At 47.2% G+C, this 27,477-nt stretch overlaps 1 protein-coding gene across 1 annotated transcript in view; it reads right to left on the bottom strand.

The window, feature by feature from the left end:
• The window catches only part of PIGL (phosphatidylinositol glycan anchor biosynthesis class L), a 53,570-nt gene that overhangs the window by 17,173 nt on the left and 8,920 nt on the right, over positions 1-27,477 (bottom strand). Inside the window, exon 2 of the mRNA XM_024753530.1 lies at positions 24,304-24,403. Coding sequence (XP_024609298.1) covers positions 24,304-24,403 — 100 coding nt within the window. The remainder of the gene's footprint in view (positions 1-24,303; positions 24,404-27,477) is intronic.

The raw sequence follows: 27,477 nt of genomic DNA on the forward strand, positions 1-27,477 counted from the left end.
ACCCGACACAGCCGAGGAAGCGGCCCTCCCTGGAGTGCAGTTAGCAAGCACTGTGTTAATTCCGCTGGAAAATGCCCCAAACCTAGCCCTGCCCTAGACCTTCGCGCTCGGCCTGTGAGGGTCATAGAATAAAGTTTGTTTTCCTGCCGGCGGAGCAGCCTCGGACTCCGACCTGCTCTGCTCTTTCTAGTGACTTGCCCGGGCCCAATGGGGGCATCGTCCCGGGAAGGGGGGGAAGGGGGCGGTGGGCCCTCCTCCTCCCCCCTCCCTCCGTCTCCCTGGGAGAAGGGCTAGCCGGTGGGGACCCCGGCGTGGGACACGGGCCGGGGGCTGATCACCGCGCCCCGCCCCGCCGGCGCCGCGCACGCCCTTATTTGGTCCTGTGGCTTCTCTGCCCGCCTCCTCCCCAGCCTCCCTCCGGTACATTTCTAAACCCCGGGGCTTCCTCTGTCATCCAGGAGGGCAAAGGTCATCTGAGTTCAGCGCTAACCCGAGGCGGTTGGGCGGAGTGCTGGCAGATCACCTGGGCCCGGGCGCCGGGCCTCGGGCTGCAGGAGCCGCGCCCAGGCCAACGCGGGTCCGGGGCCGCTGGGTGCGCCCGAGACCCCGGGGGACCCGCCGGGCTGGGGCCGGGGCGGGGACCTTGGGAAGCGGGCGGGCGGCTGCAGGGCGTCCCTTGTTCGCCAGGGACCAGCCGAAGAGGAGTAGAGAGGAATAGAAACCGGGGGAAGAGGAGGGGGAGAAAGGGAAGAAGAGAGGGAGAGATAGAGAGAGAGAGAGAGAGAGAGAGAGAGAGAGAGAGAGAGAGAGGGGAGTGAAATAAACCAGCCTGTGTCTGTGAAGTGTCCACTCCGACAGGGGCCCCTCCTTAAGCAGTTTAAGAGCCCAGACAACGACCAGATGTCCCGGGAGACCCTCGTCCACATAGGCTCCCCACCCTAACCGTACAATGGATTTTCCTTTCTCAAGGACTAAAAGCTAATCATGACTGTTAGGTATACCTGTAGCTCTCCTTTCTCTGAAAGATGCGTTTTATGTTAGTATCACAACAGAGTGTGCAAAGCTTGCAAAGTGAGAAATTCTTTTCCAAAAATTGCTAAATTATTAGCTGTCTTAGTGGCAACTGAAAAACAGAACCTGCTCACTGAACTCCCTTCAGAGGTCACCGGGTTCTGCTGGAGATGCCCAGGCCTGTGTCCGGACTGCTCCCCTCTCCCCACCGGACACACAAGGGCTCCCCTGAGCAGAGGCAGTGTACTAGTGTTCTCAGGACAGAGAGGAAGGGCCGTAGCCTAAGCTTTCGGTGGGTCTCTCAGTCTTCTGGTGCCTGAAATGTCTGCCTCATCCCTTTTTCTAAAAAAGCCAAGTTTAGGGTTATGTCAGAGAAGGGGTTCATCCCTGATTTTAGCAAGCACCCGAGACACTGTCACATGCCAAGAAACAAGAGCAGACATGTAGAAAACAAAACTAAACTAAACTAAACTACAGACATAAAGCCAGAGGGGGTGGAGTGTGGAGTCCCCCCGGCCACTTGGCCTGCTCACCAGGACACCCTGGAGTCCCAAGGGGTGGGCTAGGAGGGCTGAACCAGGGACCCAGGGTAGCTTAGGATGAAAGGGAGCCTTAACTTGTAGGTTCCACTGGGCTGCAAGGCACTGTGGGTGCAGGACAGACCAGTGCTCAAATGGCAAAATCCAGGACAAACGGCACTGTCAGAGACAGCCAGACACGTTGCTGCGGGGGATCAGAGAGGAAAATTTAAGGTTGCACAGTGTGGATAAAAAAGGCTCCTGTGGAGGTGGAGGCGTCTGTGCTGGGTTGGGAGGAACAGGCCTCCCGGCAGGGGCCACACGTCTAGTGAGCGGAGGAGAGCAGAGCCACGGTGTGCAGGCTGAGTACGGGGCTGTGGCTGAGACCACAAGTGTAGTTTCGCTGGGCAGGGGGCACCCGTCCCTGTATAGAGACCGTCGTACAGGGAGGGGCACGGGGCGGTACCTGCGGGGCAGTGGGCAGATCAGGTTTGCTTTAGGAAATCAACCTGGGAACAGTGAGGGACGCACTGGGGGCGTGGAGCATAGCTAGGTGTCGGCAAGGTCCAGTTCAAAGACGTGGCCGCGCGGATAGAAGAGAGCAAGGCGCCAGGAGCTCTCACGGAAGGAGACTTTGCCAGATTTAGCAGCTGATTGGGTGGTTCCTACCATCACGAACAAGGAAGAACACAACATCGCAGGTGATTCCAGCATCACGCACGAGGGCTCCACGTTTAGAAACAGCGCCTTCCTTACAGTCAGATGCCATCACTTTATTTAGTCATCACTTGGTGTGACAGTCCAGGATGGGCACTGAAACTGGTGGTACCCAACTATAGAGAGCTCATCCAAATGGTGCTTACTTTTTTGGGTTCGTTTTAAGATCATCAAAATTGCAACAGCACGTTAAAAAAAATAATTCTCATGAAGAAGCTGTAGCCATGGAGAAACTCTCCGGGAATAGCCTCGAGGGAGCAAGAACCAGAACAGTCGCTTGGCGAGCTCTTGAGTTGGGATGGGGGAAGAGGATCGGGTCTGGTGGCGCAAAGACAGCGCAGAGCTGTCGACAGGACCAGCGCTGCGCAGGGCTTCAGGAAGAAAAGGCTGCTGCATTTCACCCCTTGGGAGACCACGGCTGGCCCTGGAAGCAGTGCCCATGAAGAGGGGCAGGCAGTGCAGAAGGACGGGGTCAGTGGGTGGTGAGAAAGCAGCACCAAGAGCTTCAAGAAGTTTGGGAGGAAGTGAGAAGGGTGGCCTGCAGGACCCGGAGTCGGACCCGGAGTCTGCGGAAGGGTCTGTATAGCCCTGAGGATGTCTGAGGGTATGGCAAACAAGTCAGCTGACTTGGTAGAGAGTAAAGCTGCCTGGTGAGGGCAAAAGGAGAGACGGAGGTAAATCCTGGGCAACGTGTGGCTGCAGGGGATGGACGTACCACGCAGGGAGCAGAGCTACAGGCTTGCACAGGGGTAACGGTTCCCGCTCCGTCGGCTGCTGTGAGGATGAAATGAGATAACACCTGACGGACACTTAGAACAGAGCCTGTCCTGTGGTCGGGGTCCAACAAAGGTGAGCTCCTGACCGGATTCCTGATTGGAAGGGAATCTGATGCCAAGGAAGAAAATGGGCGATGGGGTGTCAGGCCACAGAGAAGTGTGGTCCACGGCCCACGGCCCACGTGATTAGATCACAAATGTGAGGGAGAAGAGCCACACTCACGTGACCTAACTGTCATGGGCCCAGCAGGGGGCCTTCAAAGGTTTCTGTGGATTCGACCTACATTTTGGGAGGGTGTCAGCGAGGGGACGTCTCTGCAGAACCCTGGATGCAGACGGTGGGGTAGAAAGATGGAGACTAAATGGAGCCACGGCTGGAGGGCCGAGCAGAAGCAGGGGGAAACTGAGAGGACCCAGGCACCCGCCACAGTGACCACGTGGGACGGTGGTGCCGGCAGCAGAGGTGACGTTTCACACTGCCCGGAAGAGGCCTGAGAGGAGGCTGAGGAAGGTCTGCAGTGAAGGGGCTGGCGGGACAGGGAGGCTGTGAGGGAGGCCGAGAAGGCACGGGTGGAGTTGCCTGGTGGCTCTGGACGGACACTAACATGTACCCGACACTCCCAGCACCGAGGGCGACGGGATGCTGGTCACGAGCATGAAGAGCACCAGGCCCGATGGTTTGTGAAACAGTAGTGGGCTGGTGGCCACCCAAATTCGTGGGGATGCACACGAGCTCCCTCCCTGCAAAGAATTCCAGCAGCTGTGAGAAGGGCCTGGTGAGATTAACGGCTGGCCAGCAGCAACTGAGTAAGTGTCAGGGGTGACTCCAAAGCTGTGGCTGACCTGCAGTGTCTCCAGAGGACCCTGACAGACAGGCCGGGAGGTGAACTAGACATGAGACTTTGACCGATGGATTCTGATGGCGCCCCAGTGGGTTCTTACTCTAACTCAACAAAGTTAATGTTAATCGCGGGGACTTCCCCGGGGGCCGGCTGGTGGTTAGGGCTCCACCCCTGGGCGGGCAGCTAAGATCCCGCAAGCCGCGAGGTGTGGCCAAAAACAAAAAACAACAACAGAAAACCCCCCAAACAAAAAAACCCAACACAGGGACTTCCCTGGTGGCACAGTGGTGAAGAATCCGCCTGCCAGTGCAGGGGACACGGGTTTGAGCCCTGGTCCGGGAAGATCCTACATGCCGCGGAGCAACCAAGCCCGTGCGCCACAACTACTGAGCCTGCGCTCTAGAGCCGCCGCGCCACAACTACTGAAGCCCGTGCGCCTAGAGCCCTCGCTGTGCAACAAGAGAAGCCATTGCAACGAGAAGCCCATGCACCGCAACAAAGAGTAGCCCCAGCTCGCCTCAACTAGAGAAAGACCATGTGCAGCAACAAAGACCCAATGCAGCCAAAAATAAATAAATGATAAATAAAAATAAATAAATAAAATAATTCAAAAAAAAAAAAAGCCAAAACATGTCTCAAAAGAAAAAAAAAGTGTCAAAATCTACCTTGTCAAAAAATGAGTTCAGGGACTTCCCTGGTGGTCCGGTGGGTTAGACTCCACGCTCCCAATGCAGGGAGCCCAGGTCGAATCCCTGGTTAGATAACTAGATCCTGCATGCATGCTGCAACTAAGAAGTTTGCATGCCGTAACTAAAGACCCCACATGCCACAACGAGAATCATGTGTGCCACAACTAAGACCCAGTACGGCCAAATTAATGAAGTAAATACTTTTAAAAAATGAGTTCAAAATGAACTAGTGTTCTGCATCAGAGTTTTCCAGCTGAGGCCCACAAATCCCTAGATGTCTGTGGCCAAATTCTCAGGGCTCCAGGAGTTCTTAGAAAAAGGTTTTTTTTTTTTTTTTTTTTTTTTTTTTTTAAGGAAGCCCAGAAAAAGGTATTTTTACTGAGATAACAATCTAGAAAAATTGTGATTATCTCATTGACAAGAAAGCAGATATGTTCATGTGATTTTAGTGCTTGTATTTACGTGTCTCAGATCACATGTGTATTCCCAAAGTTCCTGAGATACTTTTTTAAAAAGGACTCAAATAATACATATGAGCTAAACATGAACAGAAAACTAAGTTACGAGGAAAAAAGGATCCATGCACCACTCAAGATTAACGAACCCTGCCCCACAGCACTGTGGGTGGGAAACCACCCCACGTTCTCTAGGCATAAAGGCTAATCTCTCTGTACCAAGCCCTCCTTCCCCAGTGTTGTGGGACCCTTAGCCCCTCTCCTGTGGGGTTACCATGGGCCCAGGCAGCACCGTTTAGTGGGTCGCACCCCAGGAGCAGGTGGGACCTAGAATTAACAACGTGAAGACACATTTTGGACTCGATTGCAAAGGGCCTGCGGTGAATTCCCGCACCCGTGTGCGCGTCAGCCTCCAGTCTTTCCCTCAGCGATGCTGTGGTTTCCAGCCCTGTGTGCTGGACTCTGCCCTGGTTCACTTCTATTTCTTACTAAGAGTGGAGCCAGCCCACTTGGTCAGGGCCTCGTGAGGGTCTGGTGAGGTCACATGATAAAAACAAGTGCCTTGTTTCCTGTCCTAGATGCTGGCTGTGGTCTGGCTCCAAACAAGGTCAACTCAGAATCACCGCAGGCCACTTGCCTGACTCTGACGCCCCTGTTAGCTTGACACTTGCTGCGGTGTCACACCCACTAGACCAGACCTCCTTGGAGACAGACGCTAGTCCAGTTCAAGTACGTTCGCCCCGTCCTCAGACCGCTATAATCTGACGGCTGATGGGCTGGCCTGTGCTTTGAGGACGCTGCCCCTCCGGTAGACATGCCTGTCCGATGTGACAACACGGAGGGGAGGGGGGCGCAGCGGGGGCTGAATTTAGCTGTAATGGGAATAAGTTAATACGACGTATAGAAGATCCTCTGTTGGGAAGTGCAGTGCAATGAACAGAAAAGTGAATGAAAATCGAAAAGTTAGAGATACACACGAATGTGCTAAAGGATACCTTGGGGCTTGAGGCCATCCTAAACGGTCCCGCTGAACTCGCAGGCAGACCTCTTGACTCCACGCATCCACTGAGAAGGCACAGTCCTTTGATGCAATAAGCCTCATTTTATGCCTTTGATGCAAGAAGCCTCATTTTATGCCTTACAGGGCGGCCCTAAACACGGACAGAATTAGCACCTAAAACGTGTAAGATTTCGCTTGTAAAGATGCGTTTAAAATGAAACGCTGTTGTGCAGCGAGCTTTCTGATGAGGCCTGCAGAGACTCCTGGCCTCCTCTTCCCTCGTCCTCACATCTGAATTGCTCATCCTGACCCATTTCTTTTTTTTTTTTTTAATATTATTTATTTATTTAGTTCTGGCTGTGTTGGGTCTTCGTTGCTGCACGCAGACTTTCTCTAGTTGCGGCGGGCAGGGGCTACTCTTCGCTGCGGTGCGCGGGCTTCTCATTGCAGTGGCTTCTCTTGTTGCGGAGCATGGGCTCTAGGTGCATGGGCTTCAGTAGTTGTGGCTCGCGGGCTCTAGAGACCAGGGAAGTCCTGTGACCCATTTCTTATACCACATTCCAGCCCCCTCGCCTCTCTCCTCACTCTTGATCTCCTATTTCTGGCCTTGTCCTGACTTTCAGCCTCAACCCCTGACACTGTCTTTCTGGCAATCCCCATGGTTCCCAACTGACCAGGGCTTGGGGTGTCCATCTGTGACGGGCAACTTGGGAACACATTAGATGAGCACCTTTCCTGCCGAAGCCCTGGAAGCCCTGCTGATCGGGGGCTCTGCTCCCTGCCCCGTGAGTGCCCAGGTCATTGAGGGAGGCCATCGCCTCTTTACTAGCTGGGCAATCTGGAGACACTGCCCTCGCCCAGAAACCCTGGCCGTGGCTCTGACACCCCCGCCCCAACACATCTCCAACGGTAATTTAGCGGTAGGGCAAAAGGGCAAATTCAGGCCCTCGAAAAATATTTGTTTTCCCTTTTTAGGCAGAGTGACATTTTTGGTGTCCAGTCTGACAGGGATGCTGGGAAGACGGGTCCCTTAGCGGAGGTGACACGTACACACCTGGGAGACCCTCTGGCCTCCCCTCTCTTACCTTTCACAGCTAGGTGGTCACCAAGTCCTTGAGATGCTGCCTCTGCAGCAGCACTTGGCACCGTCCCCTCTCTCTGTCTTCTCTGCCCCTGCTATGTTTCTGACTCGTGTGTCACCTGATTATGCTGATTGGTCCCACGGTGCCAAGTCTGGACCACCCCTCACAACGCTGCTCTCTAGTGTTGCCAGAGAGCTTTCTAAGATGCAGATCAGATCAAGTCATTGCTTCCAAGCTTTCCATAGTTTTCAGAAACTGCTGAACTCCCCTGACCTCCGCCTGGTGTGCGCTCGTCGTGATCCGCACCCGCCCTGCTCTGCGCTGCCCTGGGTTCATCACCTGTTTTGCTGGGATTCTCTTCGAGACCGTGAGATCTTGAGGGCAAGGGCCTGGCTTTTCCTTTTGCATTCCTAGGGCCCAGCATTTGAGATCCGGCATATGCTCAGTAAGTGAAGGCTAAATGAATAAAACGCATTTCAGGGATCGATAAAGAAACACACTGAGGGGCATCCCTGGCGGTCCAGTGGTTAGGACACTGTGCTTCCATTGCAGGGGCCACGAGTTCGATCCCTGGTCAGGGAACTAAGATCCCGCATGCCGCGGGGTGCGGCCAAAAAAAAAAAAAAAGAAAGAAAAGGAGGAGAAACACGCTGAAGCCCAAGTATCTCTCACGAGCTCTCAGACCTCACTTCCTCCTGACTCCTGTGTCAGCCTGGACCAGCAGGCCCCGGTGCTTGGTGAGCGGCCTCCCTCACAGTGCAGAGGTGCACCAACCCCGAGAACACAGGCTTACGGGCAGCGCAGGCAATGCGAAAAGAGCTGGGGACCAACCCTGCGGCAGGTGTAGGTGACAGCCCGAAGTGGCCGGGAAGGAAGGAGGCGGGGGACAGCTGGGGCTGGTACTGCTGTCGATGCCAGAGTAGTGTCCCGAGGTGTGGGGGGTCAGCGTGCACCAGGGCTGCTGAGAGGTCAGGAGGTGGGACTGAAAAGTGCCCCACCGATTGCACAATTAGCAAGTTACTGTGACCCTGACAAAGAGGGCTTTCAATGGCAGGAGGAGGGAGGGAGGACAGGGATCCAGATGTGACTGCGCTGGGGAACGAGTGAGAGGCGGGGATGGGATGGGGGACAGGTAGTACTTGATTATACGCAAGAGAGAGAAGCGGGCGGCGTGGGATGGGAGACGGTTAAGTGGAGGGTTTTTTTTGTTTATTTGAATGATGCAAGAATCTCGAACAAACAGACATGGAAAGTAGCCAAAACAATGAAATAAGAACGAACAGAAGCAAATGAAAATTCCCACTGAAGCTCCTTATGGGTGTAACAAACTGTGGCAAAGGTCAGGATTACTGACGAGGTATCAGTGGCGAGGCTGTAAATAGCAGGTGTCCAGGTGTCTCCTGGCTGACCTGGCAGCTGGTCCTAGGAAACGGACCATTGGTGACTCACCTCTCTAAATTCTGGGGGCTTATTTCACAGGTAAGGCAACGCAGTGAGCAGCCAATTTCTGGCTAAGGATAAAAGCCAGGAGACAAGCAGGCGCAGGTAGGGAAGTGGTGAAATCGACCTCAAGTGAGATGGAAGGGAACGGCCTTTGGGCTTGGGGTGGCCAAGACGAGGCGCCAGCCAAAACTTGAATTTCAGACGAACAGTGAATAATTTTAAAATATAATTATGTCCTATGTGATATTTTGGACACATGGAGATTAAAAAAAATGATTGTTTACCTGAAACTCAAATTTAACTGGGCCACTTGTCCTTTATCTGGCAACTCTGTTTAGTGTACATACCTTTCTGCAGTATAACATTATGTTCTTTGAATCACAAAATGTTAGTTGTGAAAAAAAGACCTCAGAGATGATCTCACTCAACATCCTTATCTTATTTAAGAAAAGAACAAGGATTGGGACACAGATCTGCCTGCCTGCTATCACCTTGCCGGACAGAAGCAGGGGAGCTGGGGCCAGATCATACGGTCCCCAGGGCTGTCAGAGAAGAGAAATGCCCAGGAGACATCATGAAATTCTCTAAGAGGCCTTATTATAAAATTAATTTTATTATTAAAAAAGGAACACGCCACCTTATTCTATGACATCTCTCGGAGCCCTTGAGGAAGAAGGTGCATTGTTAAATGGAGCGATCACATATAACATATCCCAGTCACAGAAAGGTTGAGAGATAATAGTTTACACTGGATACACTGGACATGAGCCCAAGGTTATGTCTGCTTCAGTCTCCATGGGCAACGGCTCACATGTTTGTAGGTAGGTGACCGATAACCATCTAGTGAAAAGAAATGCCACGTCAGTTCCCCTCAGGTTGGATCTAATAATTTGAAACTACTTGTGGGATCACAGAGGATCAGTCCAGGAAACCAGCCTCATAATAAGAACCTGGGCAGGATAACAAAGACCAGGGCAGGGATCTGGTTTATGGAAGTGGGAAGATGAAGAGTGTCGGTGAGGCTGGCATCTGATGAACCTCTTAAGAGTGTAGCTCGGTGCTGAGCAAACCCCCACCAGGACCTGGACTCAGCTCTGTAAAGACTGACGAATGAAACACAAGATGGAGAAGACAGTCTTGGTCAAATACTTGAGAGACGCAGTGACTCATTGTTTAAAACAAATCTGTGGCTTCCTGTGTCTGACCAGAAGCTCAGGGCTAGACAGCAGCCTAAGCGCCTTGGCCGTGCTCCATAGCCTTTCACCTGGTTGTGACTCCCCAGATCCCGTCTCCTGGCTCTGCCCCTGCAGCCCCTCCGGACACCCTGGGACTTGGATTCCTACATGTTTCTGGCTCTGTGAGTGTGTCTGGCCCTGGAGTCTGACAGTCCCTGCCCTGACTTCTGCTCCTAAAGGATGCCGTTCCAGCCCACCTCGAGGCTGAGGGGTTACAAGTGCCCACATGGTCATCTGATGATCCCATGTTGTAGCTGCTCTGCACACTTCTTCGGGGTGGCTTAATAAGAGTAATGAGAGACATTCTGATTCTTCTTCAGCTCAGCTAGGACCAATGGAAGAGGCGTCTCTACGCCTTACCTTTTCCTCCGGAAAACAGTGATTTCCAAAGTTAAGGAAGACCCTGGATTGGAGGGTGTCAAGGAGAAAGGGATGGCAGAGAAAGAGCAAATCTGCAGGACAGTTTGGTGAAAAGTAAAGGAACTTCATTCTCATCTGTTGGGCAGAAGGAAGCTGAGATGGGGGAGGGCCTCTCCTCAAGGAGCTGCATCCAAGGACCAATGTTAGTTGCTTCTGCGGTCTTGTAAGGAGTGACTGAGGTCAGAGCTAAGGCTGTGTTATCGGTATGCGGGGTCAGGGGACAGCATACTTTGGGCTACACACAGAGGTTTCCCCAGGAGTGCCAGTGACTGGAGATTCTGGTATTTTCTTCCTCACTCTTGCAGTCCTTTCTGCTCTTGAATCCCTATCAGGAGTCTGCTCCCACGCCCGAACTCCACGCAAAAAGACCAAATAACGCCCCCTCCCAGGCGACCTGATCCAGGCTTCTCCACTCCACTTCTCTCTCACGGGAATTCGGACCTGCAGCTCAGACACAGCAGCCCAGAGGTTCCCAAACATTACAGTGCCTTAGGATCATCTGGGGCGTCTGTAAAAAATGCAGAATCCGGACCCCTCACCCCACTAGAGTCAAGAGGGTTACAGTAGAGCCTAGGTACCTGCATTTTCACAGGCAATTCTGCTGCACCAGGCCTACAGATCAATCCCCGTATTTTATGAAATACCATTCCAGTTAGTCTGTTTGGATGGAGGGGGGCCATGGAAAGCCAGGGCCATGGAGACCATAAGCACAGGCCAAAGCAGAGGGGACGCCATGTGGCCCTGGTGTGCTTTGGGCAAGTTACTTAACCTCTCTGTTTCTTCATTTCGAAAATGGAGTAATAACAGTATCCACCTCATAGGACCGAGAAGTAAACAAGTTAATATATTTAAATCATGCAGGATAGCGCTGGATACAGAGTGAGGATGTGTCAGCTATTATTATTATAAAGCTGCTGATCCTGTTTCACTGGAAAAGGAAGAAATGGGGAAAAGGAAGTGGCAGCAGAAAGGGATGGCTTGGGGGAGAGAGGGCTTCGCTGGACGCTGGCGTCTTGCACTCTGCCTGCATGACACACCACTCCCCTGATGTTCACACCACGTGGCTTGGGGCCTCTGACACTTTTTGGGTTTTCCACCTGTAATGCTCCCCTGCTGCTTCTTCACCAGCCTGCCTTTTACGCATTCGTGACTCGGCTCAGGTCACTAGAACAGTCACATCTTTAGGAAGACCTGCCCCGAATCTCAGGTCAGGTGAAGCAGCGCTCCTTGGAGACCTTCCTCTGCCCTTGCCCTTGTGCTCTATCTCTGCTCTTACCATGGCATGATGAAAATGTATGTGCTCATCTTCTCCCTAGCCTGGGGGCTCCTTGAGGGGTGAGTCTGTTTCACTTACCAGTCTGGTCCCGGCTGTCAGCCCAGGCCAGGTGTGGAGCCAGGCAGAGGGGAACCTGGGATACCTGCTCTACTGTGGCTGGTCCTGCACAAGCCTCCACTACCCCCAGATGCACTCAGTGGGCTGGTGAGGGTCTTCAGTCTGAACTTGGTGGTCAGAGAAAGACTAATAGCCAAGTCAGGAACCACAAGTTCATTCCTAAGACCTCAAAGCCAAAGACTTGTCATATGACTACATCCAAAAATAATTCAAAGATTTAGGAGATTCATGAACTTGGTTTCTACCGCCTCCTTGGAAAAAATAAAAAAAAGGAAGGGATTAATATTTATTGAGCAGTTATACTTGCCAGGCTTTGGGTTCCGGATTTAGTTCAAATAAGGGGCCTGTAAGGCAAGCAGCACCCCTACCGTGTAGCTACGAAGCCATGATTTAAAAAAAAAAAAAAAAAAAAATTATTTAGTTATTTAGCCGCACTGGGTCTTAGTTGTGGCATGTGAACTCTTAGTTGCGGCATGCATGTGGGATCTAGTTCCCCGACCAGGGATAGAACCCAGGCCCCCTGCATTGGGAACGCAGAGTCTTAACCACTGGACCGCCAGGGAAATCCCCAAAGCCACGATTTCTAACACGCGGCTGTCAGCTGCCCGGCACTACCTGGCACAAAAGACGAAGTAATGGAAGACCCTCAGGTCTCATCCTGGAGGTGGACAGGAAGCCCACCCTGCAGACACCGGTGTATAATTAAATAGTGTTTTACTCTATGTAGCACGCCAGAGTGAGCGGCCATGGGGATTTATTTCACGAGGTTAATGATGTTTCCAGCAAGGCCACAGGACGGTTTTATTAGTCAAATAAATTATGATACAGGTATCCCATGGAATAGTATGGAGTACTGAAAAATGAACTCTATTTGTGCTTGTATGTAAATATATATTTGTGAAGTATTGAAGGTATGGAAGTTTACACATCAAGAGGTCAACAGTGGCTTCTTCTGAGCAGAGAAGTGTATGGAAGGAGACATTCATTTCTTTCACTTGATATATTTTTGTACTGTTTGTTTTTACAATTAACATTATAAGTGTTCTATTATTAAATGTTACTGTTATTTTCATAACAGCTTGGTTGAGATATAATTCACATGCTATGCCATTCACTCAAAGTGCACAATTCAATGTGTTTTTGTTTTTAGTATGTTAACAGAGTCGTGCAACCGTCACTGCAGTCAATTTTAGGAGATTTTCATCACCTCAAAAAAATAAACCCCATTATGAGTCCCTCCCCACTCCCCTCTCCTCCCCACTCCCCTCTCCTCCCCACTCCTGGCAGCCACTAATCTACTTTCTGTCTCCATGGATTTGCCTGTTCTGGGTGTTTCGGATAAACGGACTCATACACTATGTGGCTGTTATCTGACTTCTTTTTTTTTTTTTTTTAGGGATCCTCCCGGACCGGGGCACGAACCCGTGTCCCCTGCATCGGCAGGCGGACTCTCAACCGCTGCGCCACCAGGGAAGCCCCTGTCTGGCTTCTTTTTAGGTGCATCCACACCGTAGCATGTATCAGTACTTCACTCCCTTGTGTGGTTGAGTAATATTCCACTGTGTGGATAGACCACATTTTGTTTGCCCATTTCATCAGCTGACGGGAATTTGAGTTGTTTCTAACTTCTGACTACTGTGCACAGTGCTGCTATGAACATCCATGTACACGTTTTTGTGTGAATGTCTGTTTTCAATTCTTTTAGGTCTTTACTTTGGAATAGAATTGCTGGGTAATGGTAATTCTAGGGTTCCAATTTCTCTGAATCCCAGCCTACACTTGGTATTTCCCTTCTAATTTTATTTTTAAAAAATGGCTGGGCTTCCCTGGTGGCGCAGTGGTTGAGGGTCTGCCTGCCGATGCAGGGGACCACGGGTTCGTGCCCCGGTCCGGGAGGATCCCACATGCCGCGGAGTGGCTGGGACCGTGAGCCATGGCCGCTGAGCCTGCGCTCCCGGAGCCCGTGCTCCGCAACGGGAGAGGCCGCAACAGTGAGAGGCCCGCGTACCACACACACACAAATAAATAAATAAAATAAAATAAAATAAAAAATGGTCAACCTAGTCGGTGTGAAGTAGTGTCTCACAGTGGTTTTGATTTCTATCCTGTTAATGACTAATGACGTTGAGCATCTTTTCCTATGCTTATTGGCCATTTGTATATCTTCTTTGGAGAAATAGCTATTCAAGTCCTTTATATATTATTTTATCTGTTATTTATACTATACTATATATAGTATATAAGGTATATTACATTTATATCTATCTACCTAGCTATATCTGGATATTAATTCCTTATCAGATATATGATTTGCAAATATTTTCTCTCATATTGATAGTATGCATCAGGCACTAAAGTTTTTAATTTTGATGATGAAGTCTATTTTTTCTTTTGTTGGTTGTATATGCTTTTGCTGTCATATCTAAGAGGGCTTTGCCTGACCCAAGCTCATGAAGATTTGCTCCTATATTTTCTTTCAAGAGTTTTATAGCTTTAGCTCTTATATTTAGGTCTTTTTGAGCTAACTTTTGGGTTTAATGTAGGGAAGGGGTCCAAGTTTGTTCTTTCGTATGTGGATATCCATTTGTGGAAAAGAGTATTGTTGCCCCATTGAACTGTCTTAGCAGCCCTGTTGAAAACCAATTGACTGTATATATGAGGGTAACAGTATTATTAAAGAAAGAAAGAAAAAGAAAACCTAAAAAGGAATAGATCCTATAAATCCTTCCAGTACAGAAACTGGCTAGTTAAGCTGTGGCTCAGCCTTGCAGAACTAGGTCTACCTCACCATGACAGTTTTGCCAAAGTACGACCACACCGTCTTAAATTGCAACACATACAGGCAGCTGCAATTTTTCTTATCCCAAGGGCTCTCTGGAACATCCCACAAATGACTAAGAATTATTTCTTGGAACTTGGTGTCATGGAGAAATAATCTGAAAAACGACCCAATAACCTTTCTTCTGGATCCTAACACTCTGTCTATAAGACTTGCACGGTAGAGAATTAGTTGCCTCTTATCCAAAGTTTTTGCTTCCTAGTACAATTTTTGTAGATGCTCTAGACTGAATATTTGTGTCCCCTCAAAATTCGTACGTTGAAACCTGTTTCCCCAATGTGATGGTATTTGGAGGTGGGGACTTTGGGAGGTGATGAGGTCATGAGGGCAGAGCCCTCAAGCATGGGATTAATGTCCTTATAATAGAGACCCTGGAGAGCTCCCTTGCCTCTTTTGCCAGGAGAGGATACAGCAAGAAGAGGGCCATCTGTGAACCAGTAAACAGGCCCTCATCAGACACCAAATGTGCTGACACTCTGATCTTGGACTTCTCAGCCTCCAGAACGGTGAGACATACATTTCTGCTGTTTGTGAGCCACCCAGTCTACGGTATTTGGTTATTAAAAGGGCTGCTGTTTAGTTTTTTACATCCCTATTCAGCTCTCTGATGCAAGGACCCCAGCATGTCACAGTGAACACAGTCTACCGTGGATGTCATGAAATGTACCGGTGCTTAGTAAAATGGAAAGCACTTAAAAGTGTGTCAGCTATATTGCCAAGCTGAGCACATAAACCTCCATTTGTAGAAGAACAGCCATATCTAAACATGTCCTGCTCTGCTCCGGATAAGATCTAGGTGCTTGAGGTAAAGTCGCCATCTCATCCAGTCATTGTACGTATAAGAAAAGAGAAGCCCAGAGAGGGGACATTATTTGCCAAAGGGAACACAGCCGGTTTGTGGCAGAGCTACGACCTGAAGCCCCATTTCATGACCCCTGGACCAGAGCTCTTTCCGTCATACTGTACTTCCCTCATTTTCTTTTCTCTGGTCTTGATTTCCTCTTACTCATTCTCCCTTCAACTGCTAGCAGGACTCCTAGGTGGAAATATGGACTTCCACTCACAGTGCCAGTAACAATTCCACTTCACTCTCTTCCCTCAAACTCCATCGAACACAACAAAAGGAATAACAGTTATAGAGCATCGACTTTGATGAAGCAAAAAAACCCCCACCATATCAGAAAATCAGAAAACATAAACATACCCGCCTAATACTGTAAGATCTGCCCCAGAAAGAGGGGCATACAGCTGGCCAGCAGATGCTCTACCTTGCATCTGCTTTTAGCAGGATTTGAAAGTCCCTCAAAATCAAGCCTCACCATCCTCAGAGGCACCAGTACTCTTTGATTAGCACTGTGAGAACCAGAGATAATAATGGTCAAGGAGAAGCACACTTTGAAGGAGAATCATGTTGATAAGCTATTTCTGGTGATGTGACATCATGTCTCCTTGCCCCAGGAGAGTACCAAAAGGCGAATAAGAAAAAACACAAGGGCTTCCCTGGTGGCGCAGTGGTTAAGAATCCGCCTGCCAATGCAGGGGACACGGGTTTGAGCCCTGGTCCAGGAAGATCCCACATGCCGCGGAGCAGCTCAGCCTGTGCACCACAACTACTGAAGCCCGCATGCCTAGAGCCCGTGCTCCGCAACAAGAGAAGCCACCACAATGCGAAGCCCTCGCACCACAACAAAGAGTAGCCCCTGCTCGCCGCAACTAGAGAAAGCCCGTGTGCAGCAACAAAGACCCAACGCAGCCAAAAATAAATAAATAAAATGAATTTAAAAAAAGAAAATGCACGAAAAGTATAGGTGCCTCCATGATAAAGGAAAGAGAATATCTGAAGAGCTGCAGCTGAAGACAATTAACATTCAGTAGAAGTTTCGGATGGCCTAACCACTGGACCACCAGGGAATTCCCAGAAATAATATATTTTAAAATAAATCTAATGAAACTTTTGGTTTACAAGTAATGTATGCTCACTATCAAAACTATGGAAAATACAGAAAAGTGTAAAGAAAGTATACACTGCTTTTTAAACTCAAATTATGAACATCTTCCTGGGTTATTAACTGTGCAGAGAAAACTCTGAATTGTGGTTTAATGTTCTGGACCGTGGCTATATAATTCATTGCCTACTGCTAAATTAGGTTGCTACCAACTTTTTGCTATTACGAAGAGTGCTGTAATGAATATCACAATACACAGTCACCTTGAATCCTATTTTTGTGGTATATTTGCAGCCTCTTTCAAGGAGTAGAATCAGCCACAAATACATGCTTTGTTAAGCCCACCCTCCCTGGTCCCACTCTACTTCTATACTGACTTATGTGACTTAATGTGACTTGAAGACCAGTCATGTGACTTAAAGACCCAGCCTCCCTTCAGCTCCCAGAATAACCCGCCTTTGAAGTAGCAGGGAAGCAGCTTTCCAAGTTCACACAGTAGCTCCGTATCTGCTCGGTCCACTTCGGTCTCCTCCCCTGGTTCCTTTTCTAGGAAACATTCCTGTCCTTCGCGCCCTTTGGGAGGACGGGAGCCCTGCCCTGCTCCTGCCAACTGGGACTGGAGCTGTGCCCTTGCCCTGTGCCCAGGCACTTCTTTGTGTATTTGGAGAAAGCCTGCGTGGAGCTTTGTTTTCATCTCTTATAGTGAGAGGACGCTTGGTCAGATCCACTTTAGCAGTTGGCATACGGTCTTTTCCGGTTTTCTGGGGGGAGAAGGCTCTTACTGGGTCTTGAGAGAGAGAGGGGGGGTTTAATTACAAACATGACCCCAACAGTCCCAGACTCTCTGCTTTGTGGCTTCTCTTTCACTGTATGATTTGTGTGGATTTATTGGAAAACACAAAGACTTCCAGGAACTGCTAGCAAGCCAGGCTCATTTACGGTTTATAGTAGGTACTGGATTCTGTTTCCTTGTTCAGCTCAAATTAGTCTGTCAAAGTCTTGGGCTTGTTAATGCCAGAATGGTGTTAAGACAAGTACTGGGAATGAGATTTTCATGACGCTGAACCCTTAGGACAGTGGAGCCAAGCTTGTAGAATGGCAAAAATCAAGAGATGTAGAAAAATTCTTCCAAACCAAAGTACTCACTTAGGACTTTCCAGAAGGTTAAAAATAACTACGCAAGTCAGGGATCAAGACTGTTTCACTTAATTAAAAAGTGAAAACAGTCTCACTAACGTCTCAGAAATTGGTTTGCTAATCACCATTTCTGGGTAAATGAAGAAAAAGTGAGGAAGGGGGTTGGGATGCTTCGGTATCATCTAAGTTCTCAAGACCACACATTTACGTGTTGCCACAGGAAGAAAGCTTCTGGTATAAGCGGAGTCATTCATTTATTCAACAAACATGAACTGAGCAACTACTACGTGTCAAGGGTTAAGACAGAGGTTGCAGATACAGGAATAAAAGATACAGAGGGGCTTATGGCGCAGATTAAAAAATTCGTGTATGTGCTAGAATAGAACGGGACGATGAGAATATAACCAAAGTGCCTAAGAAAATCTGGGCAAATCAGGGATGGTGCTGCAGAGTCTGAGGTAATCTTGAGCTGAGGTTTGAGGGATGAAGAGCTGTTTGCTAGGGGGCCAGGGTATGGGGTGCTGGGAAGAGAGGAAGCATGTGGAAGAGGGCCAGGCACATGCACGGGTGTGGACGCAGAGGAAAGCGTGGTGTGTTTGCGGCCCAGCTTACATACGAGGACACAGGTTGGAGCACTGGGAGTCCTCCCTGTTTTGGTTGTGGGAATAGCTGTGATGTGGCATCGCAGGTGCAGGACGATGGGAGCATGGATCAGACCACGATCAGCTCTGAGACCCCATAAGTTTTGTCCAACAGTTGGTCATTGGGCCCGGAAGCATTTTAATGGGCCTGGGTTATAACCGGAGGGTCTGCTTTGTTTTATTCTGTCACAATCAGGCCCCCCTTGAACCCTGCATTTCCAGCCAGAGCCCTTTGGAGCAGCTTATCTGACCCTGTGCCCGCTCATCCTCCAGAATGAGGCCCGTGAGACAAGCACAGTGTTTATAAAAAGGCTTAAAAGCATTATGATCTTTTCAAGGAATTCTATTCTATGTTTTGAACTTACCAAACCAAATATTATCAAAACGTACGCAGAATTATTTCTAATTTAGCCTTCACTTGTAGGGAAAGAAGCTGAGTACAGAGGGAAGAATGTTTTATTACTTAGGTGGAGTAGTCTTTAAAAAATATAATACATCAATATAACCGTTCCATTGTGCTTCACTTTGTTGCGCTTCAGAGATGCTGCATTTTTTTAGAAATTGAAGGTTTGTGGCAACCGTGTGAGAGCAAGTCTATTGGCGCCACTTTTCCAACAGCATTTGCGCTCTTCACGTCTCTGTGTCACATTTCAGTAGTTCTTGTAACATTTCAAGCTTTTTCATTATTATCATCACATTTGTTATGGTGATCTATGATCTTTGGTGTTATTATTACAACTCGCTGAAGGCTCAGATCATATCTATTTTTTTTTTTTTTTTTTTTTTTTTTTTTTTTTTTGCGGTACACAGGCCTCTCACCGCTGTGGCTTCGCCCGTTGCGGAGCACAGGCTCCGGACGCGCAGGCTCAGCGGCCATGGCTCACGGGCCCAGCCACTCCGCGGCACGTGGGATCTTCCCGTACCGGGGCACGAACCCGTGTCCCCTGCATCGGCAGGCGGACTCTCAACCACTGCGCCACCAGGGAAGCCCCATATCTATTTTTTGATTAAGCTATGTATGTTGTCTTTTTAGACAGAATGCTACTGCATACTTAATACGCTATAGTGTCGACCTAACTTTCGTATGCACTGGGAAACCAAAACGTTCCTGTGACTTGCTTTATTGTGATATTCGCTTTATTGCAGTGGGCTGGACCCCAACCTGTGATATGTCTGAGGTCTGCTTGTACTTTTTTTTTTTTTTATATCTTTATTGGAGTATAATTGCTTTACAGTGTTGTGTTAGTTTCTGCTGTACAACCAAGTGAATCAGCCATATGTATACATATATCCATCCCCATATCCCCTCCCTCTTGAGCCTCCCTCCCATCCTCTCTATCCCAGTCCTCTATGTCATCACAAAGCACCGAGCTGATCTCCCTGTGCTATGCGGCTGCTTCCCCCTAGCTACCTATTTTACATTTGGTAGTGTATATATGTCCATGCCACTCTCTCACTTTGTCCCAGCCTACCCTTCCCCACCGTGTCCTCAAGTCCGTTCTCTACATCTGCATCTTTATTCCTGCCCTGCCACTAGGTTCATCAGTACCTTTTTTTTTTTTAGATTCCATATATGTGCGTTTCTGCTTGTACTTTAAAAAGTAATATAGCCAGGCTTCCCTGGTGGCGCGGTGGTTGAGAGTCCGCCTGCCGATGCAGGGGACACGGGTTCATGCGCCGGTCCAGGAAGTTCCCACATGCCGCGGAGCAGCTGAGCCCGTGAGCCATGGCCGCTGAGCCCGCGCGTCCGGAGCCTGTGCTACGCAATGGGAGAGGCTGCAACAGTGAGAGGCCCGCGTACCGCAAAAAAAAAAAAGTAACATAGGCTTCCTAAAAAAGCAAAAGCGAAATAAAACTGTACAGAATTAAGAAGTGCAAGTGTCCTTCCCTGGTCCAGTTAAGTAGCAGCTACTATTAACGAGTCTGGTATATGTTCTTTTAGAAATTATGTGTACAGAAATGTGTGTTTACTTTTTGTTTTGTTTTGAAATGTAAATGAAATAATTCTATGGACTCTTCCTAATATATTAAGAAGTGCAAAAGCAACAAATGAATACTAAATCTGCAGGTTGCATTTCCCAATCACATTCAATTCCCAAGTATCCTGGAGAGGGTCTCTAAGCCCCTTCTAGGCCTGAACCTTGGCACAATGAACGTTTCTGCAAACTCAGCAGTGGTGACGGTCAGGCCAACACCTACTACCTGGCTCCTGGACCTTGAACTGTTCTCTTTCTTCAGCATCTAGCACAGGGCCTTTCCCAGTCCAGGCACTTAATATGCATCTGTTAATAACATGCAGTTAAATATCATATGATTCATTAAATTAGCAGAACCCACAGATATTAAGGAACTAGGTAAAATCACCCAAAGTATCCATTTGGTTGTCTGATTACTGAGATGCCTTCTCATCTTGAGACCTGAACTTTTTTCCCTCTTTAAGGGGTTGGATAAGGGTTTACTTTTTTTTAAAAGAATTATTTATTTATTTGGTCGCATAGGCTCTTAGTTGCAGCACGTGGGCTCCTTAGTTGTGTCATGCAAACTCTTAATTGTGGCATGCATGTGGGATCTGGTTCCCTGACCAGGGATCAAACCCGGGCCCGCTGCATTGGGGGCGCGAAGTCTTATCCACTGCACCACCAGTGAAGTCCCTGGATAAGGGTTTACCTGACTGAGCTCCTCTGGCTAAACGTCTCCCTGAAATCCAGCCACGAAGTTCAGAACAATGGAAGAAAGCAGACAACATCAACCAAATGTTCTCTTAAACACGCATTGGTCTTCCAAATACACTAACAAAGTGGTGACCTACTTTCTCGCAGAAAGTCAGGAATCAGTTCCGTCTTCCTTTCTGCTTTCGAGTCCTAGCACTGCCTGCCATTTGTTAAATGTCTGGCCTCAGACGAGTGTCTTAAGCTTTAGTTTCTTCGTGTGAAACTGAAAAAGGATAATAAAGACCTATCTTTCTACAGTTAGTGGAAGAATTAAACGAGATGACCTTTGTGAAATTGTGAGTCCCTTCATGGAGTTGACAAAGCACAGTGACCAGAGAGCCTCAGCTGGAACGCCAGCTCTACCACATATTAGCTGGATGACCCCGGGCCAATGACTCAACCTCTCATTAGGCCTGTTTCTTCTCTATAATGTGGAAGAAGTAATTGGATTATTTTGAAGGTTTTAAGATCACTGTATTTAGTATGGCCTTTGGCACTGACAATAACAGTTTAATATACATTTACCATTATTATTCCGAGTGTAGGTCCTCCATAAAACTTTTTTTTTTTCTCTTTCTCCCCTTCATTCTTCTCTTTGACCCATCTAAATAACCCAAAGCAAGATTCCAAAGCTCTGCTTCTTCTGGGTTAGGAAATGAGAAGCTGAAAGACTAAAAGTTGCATGTTGCTAGGGACTGAGTTGTGTCCTCCCACAATTCATCTGTTGAAGCCCTAATCCACAATGTGACTGTATTTGGAGACGGGGTCTTTAGGAGGTAATTAAGGTTAAGTGAGGTCATAATGGTGGGACCCTAACCCTATAAGACTGGTGGTCTTATAAGAAGAGGAAGAGAGAAACTTCTCTCTCCCTGCTACATGTGAGCAGTGAGGAGACGGCCATCCGCACACCAAGAAGCAAACTCTCTCCAGAAATCGACCCTGCTGCACCTTGATCTTATACTTCCAGCCTCCAGAACTGTGAGAAAAGAATACATTTCTGGGGACTTCCCTGGTGGCGCAGTGGTTAAGACTCTGCGCTCCCAATGCAGGGGTCCTGGGCTTGATCCCTTGTCAGGGAACTAGATCCTGCGTGCATGCCACAACTAAGAGTTTGCATGCTACAACTAAGGAGCCCGCCTGCTGCAACTAAGGAGCCCACGTGCCACAACTAAGACCCAGCGCCACCAAATAAATAAATATTAAAAAAATCTTCTGTTGTTTAAGCCACCCAGTCTCTGGTATTTTGCCATGGCAGCCTGAGCAGACTAAGATACCTGGTTTCCTTGAATCTTCACACTGGCTTCTTGAAGTATTTATTTTTTTAGTATTTATTTTTTTTTTTTTTTTGCGGTACGCAGGCCTCTCACTGTTGTGGCCTCTCCCGTTGTGGAGCACAGGGTCCGGACGCGCAGGCTCCGGACGCACAGGCTCAGCGGCCATGGCTCATGGGCCCAGCCGCTCTGCGGCATGGGGGATCTTCCCAGACTGGGGCACGAACCCGTGTCCCCTGCGTCGGCAGGCGGACTCTCAACCACTGCGCCACCAGGGAAGCCCTTGAAGTATTTATTTTTAACAAGTTTACTAACCCCCTACTGTAGCATCTTCAAAGTAGGGGATATTGCTGAAGCTGCCTGATCTTCGGGATATGTAAAAATTGTAATAAATTAAGTCAGAGTCTTCGTTTCTTATCAAAAGGATGCATGAGCCAAAATGAAGAGGACAAAGAGGAGACAACTGGAGTATCAAAGAACACAATGACTTAAACTGAAAAACCGAACACATGAACACAGAAGTTCCTAATGAAATAAAGCAGTGGCCTCCCCAGCCAAGAAACAAACAAGAAAACAATGGGTTACCATAGGAGGTATGTAGGGGATCAACTCCTATTCTGAAAACGGCGATTAAAGGGAAAGAATTAAGCATTTAGCCTGTCTTTTGGGATCAAAGTACCTATCAGGATAACTAAATAGCCCCAGTTGATAAAGTTCTACTTTATAGAATATATAGCTAATACATTTGGAACGCGGGAGACATCTGGAAAGTCAACGTTTTGCAACTTCTAGTTAATTAAGGATTCGTGAAAGCACCGCGTGAAAGGCTGATGTGGGTCTTTACAGTGAAAGGGGCGGCCATTGCCACGTGAGCTCACTAAGAGTGAGGCAAACAGTACGTGTGACAGACAGTCACATGCGTGACTAAAAGTGAGACAGATAGTACATGTCCTGAAATGACGGAACAGGGAGTACACAGTGCAGCTTCTTGCCCCTGAAAGTTAGCGTTCATTTCCAGTTTGCAAGAAATATGGAGGATAGAGGAACTACTTAGGTAAAACCACGAGGGAGCAGACAGACAAATCCTTCTGTACGACAACTGACTCAGGTTTTCAACAATCAGTGACAAGGTTGGGGGGGGGAGGGACACGCAGAATATCAACCAGGTATAATGTGTGCACTTTGTCTACATCCTGATTTGAACAAACCAACTGTGAAGACACATTCATTTTTGAGCTACTTGGAGTAGCTCAAAATGGACTGGGTATTGGAGAAATCAAGGAATTGCTGTTACTATTAATTTTGTTAGATGGATAATAATGACATTGTGGCTGCATGAAAAAAAAGTCTATCTTCTTAAGAGATGTATCCCGAAGTACGTAGGGATAGAATAACCTGATGGTTGGGTTTTCTTTAAAATACTTCACACACAGGAGGGATAATTTGGGAGACTGGGATTGACACATACACACTACTATATATAAAACAGGTAATAAGGACCTACTGTAGAGCACAGGAAGTCTACTGAATACTCTGTAATGGCCTATACGGGAAAAGAATCTAAACAAGAGTGGATACATGTATATGTATAACTGAGTCACTTTGCTGTATACCTGAAACTAACACAACAGAGTATACACCAATAAAAATTTTTTAAAAATATATAACAGCTAAGTTACAACTGCAAGAAAACCACAGCTTCACACACAACAGATGTTATGTGGGGTTAGATGAAGTACGTACGGCAAAGGCTTGACAATCACTGGTCTCAGATTACAGGCATGTGGGGTTCGTAATACTGTTCTTTACACTTTTGACTCTTTTTTTTTTTGGCTGCGGCATATGGGATCTTAGTTCCCTGACCAGGGATCGAACCCGTGGCCCCTGCAATGGAAGCGCAGAGTCTTAACCACTGGACCGCCAGGGAAGTCCCTGAAATTTTTTATAATAATTTTTTTTTCAAGATTCAAGAGAAGCAGCTATCTTAAGACAAAATCTGAACAGAAGTTGAAAAAATTCACTTGCACTACACTGTCACTTAAAAACAAACGTGAAACTATTTTCTGTAGACTTCTCAAGTAAGATGTTCTTATCCACCCACATTATGTTTGTGTCTTTTGAGTGTACACTGCATTTTTATTGCCAATGAATTTCCACTTGTTAAAAGATAAGTTTACCTGTTGTCAATAATCATTACGTTGGAGGGTGGAATCCCCAAAACATCACAGCTCTGCAGAAGTTCCTTCTTACGAGTCTCCCCTTGATTGTAGTAATTTCCTGAGGATAACAAATACACAGTTGTCGATTTCTTTTTTATCAGTGGAGATCTATCGGTTCACTCATTCTTATCTCGTCTTGTTCCCTATAGGATTTAAGCTACCTGAAAATTTTGTGGCGGTGATAAAAAGTTGAAGAAGACGCAACGCTAGGGTTACTATCAGACACTCCTGTGAGAAGCAGTCTTTAGAATCACCTTTGAATTCTTCCCCATCTCTGTGTCTCTCCCTGTGTCTGTCCATCTGCCTGCCTGTCTATGTACCTTTCAGCCCCAAGCTACAGGCTTTGAAGAGCACCTGCTTTGCAGTTAAACAGATTTAGGACTGACCCTTCTATAACCATTCAGAACAAGTCAGGTTTCTGGACACACTATTTGTTTGGGCCCCTTATTATTTAATCTTATTTATTTTTTAAATTATAGTTGATTTACAATGTTGTGTTAATTTCTGCTGTAGAGCAAAGTGACTCAGTTATACACATATATACATTCTTTTTAAAATATTCTTTTCTATTAAGGTTTATCACAGGATATTGAATACAGTTCTCTGTGCTCTACAGTAGGACCTTGTTGTTTATCCATCCTATATGGAATAGTTTGCATCTGCTTATCCCAAACTCCCACTCCTTCCCTCCCCCACTCCCCTTCCCCTTGGCAACCACAAGTCTGTTCTCTTATGTCTGTGAGTCCGTTTCTGTTTTGTAGATAGAGTCATTTGTGCCATATTTTAGATTCCCCGTATAAGTGATATCATATGGTATTTGTCTTTCTCTTTCTGACTCACTTCACTTAGTATGATAATCTCTAGTTGCATCCATGTTGCTGCAAATGGCATTATTTCGTTCCTTTTTTATGGCTGAGTAGTATTCCATTGTATATAGGTACCACATCTTCTTTATCCATTCATCTGTCAATGGACATTTAGGTTGTTTCCATGTCTTGGCTGTTGTGAAGAGAGGTGCTGTGAACATAGGGGTGCATGTATCTTCTTGAATTATAGTTTTGTCCTGGTATATGTCGTTTGGTCCCCTTTAAATTGATAGTCTTCAAATATCTGTTAAGCACTTATTTAAAGAGGCTGCTACTCCTGAGTGTTACAGGAAAATAGCCTCCTTCAGAGCTTAGTAACCAGCTCTCCCAGCATGTCCCCGGGGATCTGGACCACATCAGCACCCCAGATAGCTTACGAATTCTTTATTTTCCCAACACACACACTATACTCCCCAAGAATGGTTCTGTTAAGTAACTGCTCTGTATCCTTACAAATAACATACAGTGACGTTTTGGTACCACTTAAATTGTCCTTATGAGCAATTGTCTAGCTACTGGCCCCCTTAATTCAACCCTCCAGCAGATAACTGCATGTGTGCTTTGTGCTAGTTACTTAACTCTCCTGAGCCACGCTTCCTGTACCTGTGCAGTGGGGATGATGGCCGTCTCCAAAGGCTTTCCTAAGGATTATATGATGAGACACATCTACCTAGTCAGGTGCTCAGTGTTTCTCTTCTCTTCCCTTGACTGCTTTCTCTTTCCCTTCCCCCTCCTCCTCTCCTTTCTTCCTGAATTATAAGTCTCCCTCATCATCCAGATCAAATGCCATTCCCTCTGGGAAGCCTTCTGCTCTTTTCCCCGGCAAGCAATCATTTCCAGTATTCTGCTCAGAAATGTGAACTTTCCTCCGTGATCTGATTATTAATGCCTAAATGTCATTGACCTGAAAAGCCACTCTGTATCACCCTGGTGTCAGCACACTGCAGGCACTCCAGAGGCCCCGAGCACAGAGTGGCTCTGCTTACTGTTCCAGAAAACTCAGAAAGGAACTCCCAAGTGAAACCTTTCAACTTTGGCAGGGGTTACTCTAGGGCTAGTTTTGAACTGTTTGAACCCAGATAGGAGACAGTCATTACATTGTATCTGATAAAAGGACTAACCCCCAAAAGACTCCAGAAAATAGCTTCATTTTGTACTGTTCTCATCACAGATTTTTGAGTCAAATAGAAATTGTCAACTTTTGTGATGGTCATTATATTTTAGGTTCCCCTCTCCCATTTTATCTCAAGGTTACTTACCTTCGATGATAAGTAAATAGTCTAACGTACACTAGTGACGGGCTTCCTAACCTCAGAGGCCGAGCGTGTTAGACTCTGGTTACAGTTGTGAGAAACAGCTTAGAAGTGAGGCCAAGGTGTTTTTGGAGCTAGTTTTATTGCTTTGTGTTTGAACTGAGGAACTTAGAACAAGTTAGGGAGTTGAAGTCAGAGAGCATTTTCAACATTTTCATTCACTCTGGTGAACGTGTAGGCACTTCAGTGGAGTAAGTGTCTGGGACCCTCCAGCAGCTCCTGACTGGCATTCTCTAGAACAGTGTCCCCTGGGTGCATAGGACCATCTGCTGGGATGGAGGAAAGGTTTTGGAACTTCTCCTCCTAATTTGTTTACCTTGTCCTTTATACATGTCAACTTTCATTGTTTTAGACTGTACACATTAATTCAGTGGTCTAGCTACTTAATATAATTATAAATAAATATACATATAATGGGAGTATATGTTCAAAACCTTTTACCAATAGGAAAATGTGACCCCAAAAAAGCTTGGAGATCATTATTCTAGAAGGCAGAAAACAAATGGGATTATAATGTAGATTTATTTATATAGAACTACATTGTGTGTGTGTGATAACTAATACTTAGTAATAACTAGCAAACATAATGACATTTAATAGAAATTAAATTCACTTTGTAAAAGACCCACATTTACACAGCACAATGTATAAAGGTAGACATTTGTTTTACCTTAAAGATTCATTTATTTATTCTAAATAGGTAAAAAGACTTACATGGTTAAAAATACAAAGAAATAAGACCGTATAGATATTTTTTTAAAAAGCCCCTCTCCTACTCCTCTAGTTACCCATTTTCCTACCCTGGAAGTTTTAATTTGTTAGAATGAGAAGTGGTTTGAGAATCAAGGCATCGTGGACCCAATACCTGGCCTTCCACTAACTTTGTGAACCTGAAGAGATTCCTTAAGTTCCTGGGTTTCAGGAATGCTAGCAAGGGTTTTCCTTGAACATGA

The sequence above is a fragment of the Neophocaena asiaeorientalis genome, unplaced genomic scaffold (assembly GCF_003031525.2).
Source record: "Neophocaena asiaeorientalis asiaeorientalis breed wild unplaced genomic scaffold, Neophocaena_asiaeorientalis_V1.1 scaffold540, whole genome shotgun sequence".
NCBI lineage: Eukaryota > Metazoa > Chordata > Mammalia > Artiodactyla > Phocoenidae > Neophocaena > Neophocaena asiaeorientalis.